Source organism: Phalacrocorax carbo, chromosome 1 (genome assembly GCF_963921805.1).
Source record: "Phalacrocorax carbo chromosome 1, bPhaCar2.1, whole genome shotgun sequence".
NCBI lineage: Eukaryota > Metazoa > Chordata > Aves > Suliformes > Phalacrocoracidae > Phalacrocorax > Phalacrocorax carbo.
The window spans coordinates 76,954,384-76,964,677 of NC_087513.1; the positions used below are offsets into that span (position 1 = coordinate 76,954,384).

Below are 10,294 nucleotides of genomic sequence, written 5' to 3' on the forward strand. Positions count from 1 at the left end.
TTGTTTTGATGTAGTTTTTTTAAATTCCTAACTTAGTCCTCAGGCGTGGGTATGGCCTTTGCTGAATGCATCAAGTGGAGGGAGCCATACTGACAAAGGAAAAACTCCAATTCTGTTTTCTCTTTTAAGTTAATAGGAGTTGTACAAATGTGGAATATCAGCTTCTGTAGAACAAAAAGCCAGGCAGGTGTTAGGACCAGGGACACAACAATAACTGGAGCTATCCCTTTAGCAATGGATGCTTTCCCTTATCTTATCATGTTTCAAATGAAAGAGCAATTGGAGGCCAACGGGGCTGAGAAACCAGTTGCCCTGGATTAACCACACCTGGAAGGATCATCCCTGTGTTACACGGGTGCAGTAAATCCTCATGTAGGGATGCTGAGCTTACAGTGCACGAATTGTACAGGTGATGTATGCATATGGATATGGAGCATGCAGGATTTACTGCATGCATGCAGATCACTAACCCAGCGCTTACTCAGATCTGACATAATCTGAGAGACATCAGGTGTGGGGGATGAATTTGCAAGTAATTTAGCACTGTTTGACATGTCCTTGAACCAAAGCAACGCAGCAGTAAAAAACAGAGACAGGAGCGTGGGAATGCCAAGAAGGATTTAAGTAAGCAAAAACAAATGAGGTAGCGCAAATAGAACAGCCTATTAGAATGTAGCGGAAGGCGCGTGCTTAGAGATAGCTGACAAATAACAGAAACGGTTTGTGCACGTGGTCGCGTGAGGAATGTGTCGAAAAGATATACAAGCAGTGAAAAGCTGACAATAAAGGTCTTCTGCAGAACATCTGTCAGGAGTCTGTGACATTCATCCCTGCAAATGGTGACCCCTGATGTGGGAGTGCAACGCTGAGGAGCAGCATCCGCAGGGACCCCAGCCGAATGAATCAAGCTGACGGCGGGACCACAGCTTTAATCCCGGGACATCACCTTAATATTACAGGTGAGCAGCTGGGGCAGTAAGCATGGGAGCTAATCTGTCTGCCAAAGAAGAGGTGATTGTTAAGTCACTGATTCAGTTATTGAGCAAGCAAGGCATTAAATATGATACTTTTAAGTAAAGTTATTACTGAAATTCCTGCAACAGCATGGGGCTCCATCAACAGTCTCAGCAGTGTTTGATGTTAAAACAAGTGAAGAAGCGGGGACAACAGTATGGGAGGCCGCCTGCCGGGGGGGTGAGACTGCCAAGGAGGTGATGACCACCTGGCGGATGGTGTTGGAAACATTAAAGTCCTGGCAAGCGGAGAAAAGGGTGCTCCACAGACAGTGACTGGAGGTGAGGACAAGGGCAGTGGGACTCCCTGTAGGGAGTTCCTGCCAGAAAATGACTTAGTAGATTTAGACGCAGACATGGAGCCATTGCCGTCGCCCTTGTTAAAGCTGACGGCTCCGCCATCCATTCCGCCCATGACAGCTGTTTTACAGCCGCCAACGTCCTTTGATCCCCACGACCAATGGAAGCAACTGCAACGAGATGCAATAAAGGAGGAAGGGACAGCAGGACAGTCTTTCCAGTATTGATCAGAGGTGGAGGACACAATAAGCGGGGCCCTTTTCAATGGGATCTAATAAAAGAATTAAGAAAAACGGTAACTACATATGGGCTTGCAGCTCCATTTTCCCAATCTCTGCTTGAAAACGTGATGACAGGGCAGTTATTGTCTCCCTATGATTTATGAACAATAGCGGCTATGATATTAACCCCAACGCAGAAGTTGTTGTGGGAGCAAAAATGGAGGGAACTTTGTGAACAAGCTGCCCTTCAAAATTTAGAACGATGGCAAGGAGACTCTCTTTTAGGGTCAGGATTATCACAGTTAATGGGCACGTATTCTGTAGTGGATCTGCGCCTACAGGCACGGTTGGATGACAATATACTCCAACAGTCTGCCACTCTTGCTCTTCAAGCTATGTTAAAAATTCCGGAATCTGGAAAGCTGTCATTATCATTTACTCGAGTTCAACAGCAGCCAATCGAAACCTTTATGCAGTTTGTGGATCGCTTGCGGGATACATTAGACAAGCAGGTAGAAAACAGAGAAGCAAAAGAAGCCCTGCTGTTGAAATTAGCGGTAGAAAATGCAAATACCAATTGTAAAAAGATATTACAAATGCTGCCAATCAATACTAACCTGGTGCAAATGATCAAGGCTTGCAACCGTGTAGGCTCTATTGCTCATCAAACGGAGTCCTTAGCATCAGCCTTTGCAGCAGCTTTAACAATGAATAGGGACACGAAGAAGCGGTGCTACCGCTGTAGAAGCCCAGACCACTTAGTTATTGAGCACCCTCAACAAAGACGAGGAGGAGCCCCTAGCGTGCCCACCACGCCGTCCACGCTTTGCTCAAGGTGTGGTAAAGGACTCCATTGGGCAAGCCAGTGCAGATCCAAATATAATGCAGATGGACAGCCCCTGCTAGCGCAGCAGGGAAACAGGAAGCGGAGCACGGGGTGAGGTCGTGCAATGACACAAGCTCCCTCGTCACAAGAACCAAAGCAGGGCCCCCCATGGGAACAGTGTCACGTGTGATGGTTGCACAATCTCTAAATCCACCTGGAACGCAACCACCCAGCTTACCACCGTGGGTGCCCTCTCTGCCAGCACCTGAGGGAGTGCCGGACTGGATGTCACCACAGGAGAAGACTCAACTCTCTGGGGCACAGACGTACATCACATTCCATTGAATATGAAGGGGCCAGTTGGGGGAGGGTGTAGTGCACTGTTGCTAGGTTGTTTCAGTACCACTATGACAGGCCTGTTTGTCCTCCCCAGAGTAATTGATGCTGATCATAGTGGCCAAATACAAGCTATGGTTTGGACACCGGCCCCACCGCTGTCAGTTCCAAAAGGAACCCGGATTGCACAATTAATACTTTTCTGAGCAATAGTACTAACAGCCAGTGAAACGAGCTGCGGCTCTGCTGGGTTTGGATCAACAGGGCAACCAGCTGTTTTTTGGACGTCAGATATCACACGACATCGTCCAACCGTACATGTAACCCTGTGGAATCCTACCGAGCAGCCACAGACGAGCCAATGCAATATGCTAGTAGATACAGGCACAGATATTACAGTTATTGTGGCCAAAGATTGGCCTTCCACATGGCCTACAACATCCCTAGCTAGCAGATTAGTAGGATTTGAAGGCCTGTCCAGCACATTTCAAAGTTCTACAATCCTCACAATAAAGACCCAAGAGGGAACGACATGTACTGTTCGTCCTTATATCACACCAATTCCAATCAGCCTGCTGGGATGTGATGTGATGGGACAGTGCAGATTTACCATCTCCACCCCTGAAAATTTTTGGTAGCGGGCATTGAGGCACGACCGCCACTCCACCTCAAATGGACAAGAGAGACCTCCGTATGGGTGGATCAATGGCCGCTCACCTAGGAAAAGGTCGCAGCTCTACAGGAGCTGGTCCAGGACCAGCTTGCGCAAAGACACATAGTACCAACAAACAGTCCATGGAATTCCCCAGTATTTGTAATCAAAAAGAAAAGTGGAAAGTTGAGATTGTTGCACGATTTACGGCAAATAAATGCAATCATAGAGGATATGGGCTCGTTACAACCCAGCCTACCATCACCTACAATGATTCCATCCAATTGGAATATAATCATTGTCGATCTGAAAGACTGCTTTTTTACCATCCCGCTGCACCCAGACGATGCTCCAAAATTTGCTTTTTCAGTGCCAAAACTTAAAAAGGGGGAGCCAATGGATCGATATCACTGGACTGTACTCCCTCAGGGAACGAAAAACTCCCCAACAATGTGTCAGTCATATGTTGCAAAGGCAATTCAGCCAATTAGACAATGTTATCCAAATATTTACATGTACCATTACATGGACAATCTATTGTTAGGGAGGCCAATTCATACTGTGCTCAAAGAGGCCCTTCAGGCCTTAAAGCAAGCACTGCAGGATGCAGGACTTCGGATAGCCCCTGAAAAGATACAGACAGAACCTCCGTGGAGGTATTTAGGATGGAAAATTTTGGAACAAACCATCCAGCCTCAAAACATGGGAATAACTGCCAATATTCGGACCTTAAATGATGTACAGAAACTATTAGGTAATATTAATTGGATTCGAACCCAATGCGGCATTGACAATGCCACTCTTACTCCCCTGTTTGACCTGTTAAAAGGAGACACCGATATAAACGCACCATGAAGTTGGACGCCAGAGGCACAACAAGCACTACAGATAATCAACGATAAATTGTCGAATCAACAATGCCATCATCACAGTGAAGACATCCCGCTCACACTATTTGTCTGTAACCAAGAAGAGCAGCCTCTTGCTATAATTGGACAGTGGGATCCGCGACGTAACGACCCTCTTGTTATTCTAGAATGGGTCTTTTTACCCCACCAACCTACCAAGACCATTGCCACATGAACAGAAATGTTTGCTGACCTTATTAAAAAGGGATGGGTGAGAATAGTAGAACTTGTAGGGGAAGAACCAACACTTATTGTGTTACCTGTCGTAAAAACTTATCTGACTTGGAGTGTTCAAAATAGCCTTCAACTACAGTTAGCCTTAGTGGGCTTTAGTGGAAAGCTAGATACCCATCGTCCCCCACAAAAGATGTTTACCTTTTATTATAATGTTAAAATAGAAAATCGACCATTGTGCCAAAGACAGCCGGTCAATGGCCGTACGGTATTTACCGATGGATCAGGGAAGTCAGGCAAAGCAGTGGTAACGTGGGAAGAGAACGGAGTCTGGAAGCACAAAGTTGAGATTCTCCACAGCTCACCACAAATAGTGGAGCTGCACGCAGTCATAATGGTCTTTCGATTCTGGCCTACTGCCCCTCCTAATATCGTTTCTGACTCCTAAAACATGGTGGGCATGGTTCAACGAATAGAAAGAGCTCACCTTAAACATATAACAAAGCAAACCCTGTTTTTAAAATCTAAAGAAATTTTTTTAATCAAACAGCAGAAACACCCCTATTGTATAATTCATATTCGAAGTCACACACAATTACCGGGTTTTCTTACACATGGTAATGCCTGTGCTGACATTTTAACTAATGTAACCCTTGCTGCTCCCATACCAAATGTATTGGTGCAAGCATGACTGTCTCATGATTTTTTCCACCAATCAACAAAGGCTTTAGCGAAACAATTCTGTATCACCATTGCTGACGCCAAGTTAATCGTGCAGACTTGCCCATACTGCAAGCCTGTATATCTACCCCTGCCTTAGCAGTGAACCCTCGAGGTTTACATTCCCTCCACCTGTGGCAAACAGATGTAATTCACATTGCTGAGTTTGGACAACTTAAATATGTTCACGTATCCATTGATATGTTCTCTCATGCAATATGGGCAATGGCCGCCACTGGCGAAACTAGCAGACATGTACAGGCCCAATTCCAAGCCGCTTTTGCTGCACTCGGAATCCCAAGTGGAGCTAAAACCAACAATGGCCCAGCCTACAGCAGTAGCTCACTTAAAACCTTTTTTCACAAATGGGGTATTTGCCATGTTACTGGCATTCCCCACTCCCCTAGTGGTCAAGCTATAGTAGAACAAACACACCACACAGTCAAACAACTGCTCCAAAAACAAAAAGGGGGAGATAGCCAAAAAACCCCGCACAACCGATTAGCAAAAATATTACATGTGATGAACCATTTGTCACTACTATTCCAAAATGATGATACCCCACCTGTCGTAAAACACTATAAATCCATGAGCAAAGCCCTAATGTCTATTGAACATTCAGAACAGCCCTTAGTAAGATAAAAAATCTAAACACGGGCCTGTGGGAAGGCCCTCATCCGCTAATACCTTGGGGGAGAGGGTATGCTTGTGTCTCCACAGGTTGCAGTCCCTGATGGATTCCGGCAAAAGGAGTGAAACCATGGCTTGCGGCCTCATCACCTTCCTCGCCGTCATCAGCCTCTGCCATTCGTGGGTCTCCGTCCAACCATGAAAAAATGTTTGGGGTACCCTCACAAACTTAATGGGACAGGAGTCGATATGCCTGCCCTCAGTGATATGGTTGACTGGATGGGGAATCACAGGATGGTTCAAGGAAATAGTAAAAACTGCTATAGTATTTCTAATAATATTCCTAATTTTGCTTTTAATTTTGCCATTCTTTGTCAGTGCTTGCAGCGATTAATAGAACAGTAAAAAATGTCTGGCTAATACAAAATAAAAATGGGGGAGATGTGGGGGATGAATTTGCAAGTAACTTAGCACTGTTTGACATGTCCTTGAACCAAAGCAATGCAGCAGTAAAAAACAGAGACAGGAGCGTGGGAATGCCAAGAAGGATTTAAGTAAGCAAAAGCAAATGAGGTAGCGCAAATAGAACAGCCTATTAGAATGTAGCGGAAGGCGCGTGCTTAGAGATAGCTGACAAATAACAGAAACGGTTTGTGCACGTGGTCGCGTGAGGAATGTGTCGAGAAGATATACAAGCAGTGAAAAGCTGACAGTAAAGGTCTTCTGCAGAACATCTGTCAGGAGTCCGTGACATTCATCCCTGCAACCAGGTTTGCTGGGAATTCAAAGACAGCTGAGCTACAAAATGTGTGAAAGCCGTTTGTTTAGGAATTCCCTGTAAAAAAAGACTCCAGTTGGTAAATTGTGCTCAGAGGCTGTGCATCATTCACAAACAGGGTAGTCTACAACAAAAATGGTGAAGCTGGTAGAACATCATTCAGTTATCAAAGTGTATATGCAAATGACTTGAGGATGATCCAGTATTAGAGCTAAATAAAAATCAAATATGCTGTAACAGATGAACCACACTGGAGTGTTTCACTTACCATTAAACTCAAGAGGAGTTGTGGAGGGAATCAGAATATGTAGCCTGCAAAGTAATTTCCAGTAGATTGCTTTTGGCTGTTTAAAAGGAAATTTTTGACAGTATCTTGGTCTCTTTGAATGTGTTCCCAGCCTCTTCTGTAACACTTAAACCATTTGGTAATGTAACTGATCACAGAATGTATTCAGTGTTCCCATGAAGTGGCAGGAGGAAATGCAGGTGAAAATGTTTGGATTCTCTCACAATGATGTAAACTGGGACCAACTTCACAGAAGTCACTAGACTACCCTCTGTATAAAGCTTGGGAAAAGAAGATGGTCTTAGAAAAAGAATTAAATGCTCACCTTTAGGAAAATGTTGTAATTTTAATATCTGCGAAAGTAGGATTTAAACCTGGAAACAGTCTGTTCCTATGCTGTTTGGGTATGTCAGTATTTCTGTTGTCTGTCACTACAAAAAGCACTCCTATGCCTTTGTACTCCTGAAGAGTCAGAAGGTGTCTCCCTGTCTTTGCTCTCAGATGTACCTGCTTTTTAGCTGAAGATACTGTAAAGAATGTCTCTGTCTTGATATGTGCGCGTACTGTTGCATGCCTGAAAATGGAGTTTCAGCTTTCAAAATCTATCTGATGAAAAGAGATAAATCTGGCATGTTTTATCTTACCTTTTATTAAACTACTGTAATGGCAACCTGTGTCAAGATTGGAGGGGCATGTTCAAAGGAAGACAGACTGTTTGCACATGTTGTGGTGCCAACTGTATAGACATGAAATTTGTAAATGCTACCACAAGTATTATGTGAAGCTGAGGTAGTGATACCCTAATAACAGCGTGTGATATTGTATTAATGCTGTGAACAGCTGTGCAGTGGAATGGTGTTTCTAAAGCACTGCTGCCTGCTAGTTGTTTACATTTGTTAAGTTAGTACACATGAACTTTCAGAAATGTTTCTTACTGGCTTGGCCCAAATATGAGCCATAGCTGTGAGGTTTGAGCACACGATCCTATTACAGCATTTAATTATTCTAGTGAATGTGGCCGAGGATCAAGCTGTTAATTGATACTTACCATCTTTTGTTTGTTTGTTTCTGGTACTTGTAACCAGGAATGAGTGCTCTGGCCTCATAGCCAGGATCTTAAGGAATCTGATCCCTCTCCTGCTAGGATTTCTATGTAACCATAACCAACTCAGTCTCCCTGTGCTTTAATTTCCATCTGTCAAAACAGTGTGTGTACTGTAATCCACCTCACAAGGCTATCTGAAGATAAACCTCTTGCCTCCTTACCCAAGCACAAGATTCAAGGCCTTTCCAGGAGACAAGATTGATCCAAATCATGGTTTCTTTGATGTGATCCTGATCAATATGATCAGAATGCAAGGGTTTGTGTTCTCTCTAAAGTGTTCATAATTGGTACTTGGAAGAGCAAGTTGCTCAGTGTCCCAGGCTGCAGAAGACCACTCAGTATTAAATTGAGTAGCAATGCAAATCACTCGGTGTGCTATCTCTGAGGCAGGTCCTTACCATATATCTTCCATAAATTTGCAGTGCTTCTAAAATTGTACCCTATAGCATTTCAAATTCAGCAGAATTGGATCATGAGTGCATGTAGAGCCATGTCTTTGTATGAAACATCATACTCTGTACTGGGTAAAAAACTGGCTGGATGGCTGAGCCCAGAGAGTTGTAGTGAATGGAGCTAAATCCAGTTGGCAGCTGGTCACAAGCGGTGTTCCACAGGGCCCAGTTTTGGGGCTGGTCTTGTTTAATATCTTTATCAATGATCTGGACAAGGGGATCAAGTGCACCCTCATTAAGTTTGCAGATGACACCAAATTGGGCGGAAAAAGCTGCTTGAGGGTAGGAAGGCTCTGCAGAGGGATCTGGTCAGGGTGGATCGAATGGCCAAGGCCAATTGTACAAAGTATTACAAGTCCAAGTGCTGGGTCTGCACCTGAGTCAAAACAACCCCATGCGACACTACAGGCTGGGGGAAGAATGGCTGGAAAGCTGCCCGGTGGAGAAGGACCTGGGGATGCTGGTTGACAGCTGGCTGAACATGAGCCAGCAGTGTGCCCAGGTGGCCAAGAAGGCCAACAGCATCCTGGCTTATATCAGGAATAGTGTGGCCAGCAGGAGTAGGGAAGTGATCGTGACCCTGTACTCAGCACTGGTGAGGCTGCACCTCAAATACTGTGTTCAGTTTTGGGCCCCTCACTGCAAGAGGGACATTGAGTTGCTGGAGTGTGTCCAAAGAATGGCAACAAAGCTGGAGGACAAGTTTATGAGGAGCAGTTGAGGGAACTGGGGTTGTTTAGCCTGGAGAAGAGGAGGCTGAGGGGAGACCTTATCGCTCTCTACAACTACCTGAAAGGAGGTTGTAGCGAGGCGGGGATTGGTCTCCTCTCCCTAGTAACAAGTGATAGGATGAGAGGAAATGGCCTCAAGCGGCATCAGAGGAGGTTTAGGTTGGATATTTGGAAAAATTTCTTTACTGAAAGAGCGGTGAGGCATTGGAAGAGGCTGCCTAGAGAGGTGGTGGAGTCACCATCCCTAGAGGTATTCAAAAAACGTTGAAATGTGGCACTTCAGGGCATTGTTTAGGAGACATGGTAGTGTTGGGTTGGTGGTTGGACTTCAGGATCCTAGAGGTCTTTTCCAACCTTAATGATTCTATGTATCACCTTTATTCTTAGCACTACATTTCCCAGCAGGCCATGTAGGGAGATACTTTCAGATAAGAGGAGCTTGCCTTATCACCAGCCTAAGCAGCATAAAGAAATGTGCAGTCACTTAGCTGATGCATCACATACATTATGCATTAAATAAGGGCAGGAACAACAGAGGCAAGTAAACAAAAATAATCACCAAGCTGTGATATCACTTCAAAGGAAAAATGCAGGGGATGTACCAGTATTTTCAGTGAGTTAAAGCACAGATCATGTGAGAGGAAGATGAGCAGCAAATAAGTCAGCACTGTAGATTAATGGCTTTGCTTTCCTGAAGGGTCAGAATTGCAATTTTGTAAACCCCCACCACAAATTGTGCAATAATTCCACCAGACAAGGCAGTGTGGGATACCTTGCATAACTCAGCTAGTCACACTGTAAGTATTCCCCCAGTGAGTTGTAGATAGCTTTAGCTATCTGCACATTTCTATCTCCATTCCATCCTCCCACAATTTTAAATTTGTAGCTATTTTTAACAGCAACTCTTATTCCAAAAAAAAAAAGGGCTATTTTTTAATTGGAGATCATTTTTGTAGCATAACTGTTTATGGCTCGGACCGAGCCATAAGGAAAGAAAATTTCTAACTTAATCTGCCCTAGGTTTCATTGGAAGAGTTCCCAATGTGGCCTTGTAGGCACAGTGCTGGCCTGGGACCTCTGGTATCTGGATTCCATTGCGAACTCTTGCTGCTTCTGTAGGTGAAGTTGGGTGAGTTACTTTGCCACCCTTCACTTCAGTTGC

General features: G+C 44.6%; 1 protein-coding gene across 1 annotated transcript in view; it reads left to right on the forward strand.

The window, feature by feature from the left end:
* The first annotated feature begins 883 nt into the window (after nt 1-883).
* The window catches only part of LOC104047097 (1-acylglycerol-3-phosphate O-acyltransferase Pnpla3), a 59,124-nt gene continuing 49,713 nt past the window's right edge, over nt 884-10,294 (forward strand). Inside the window, exon 1 of the mRNA XM_064461006.1 lies at nt 884-959. Coding sequence (XP_064317076.1) covers nt 899-959 — 61 coding nt within the window. The 5' untranslated portion in view covers nt 884-898. The remainder of the gene's footprint in view (nt 960-10,294) is intronic.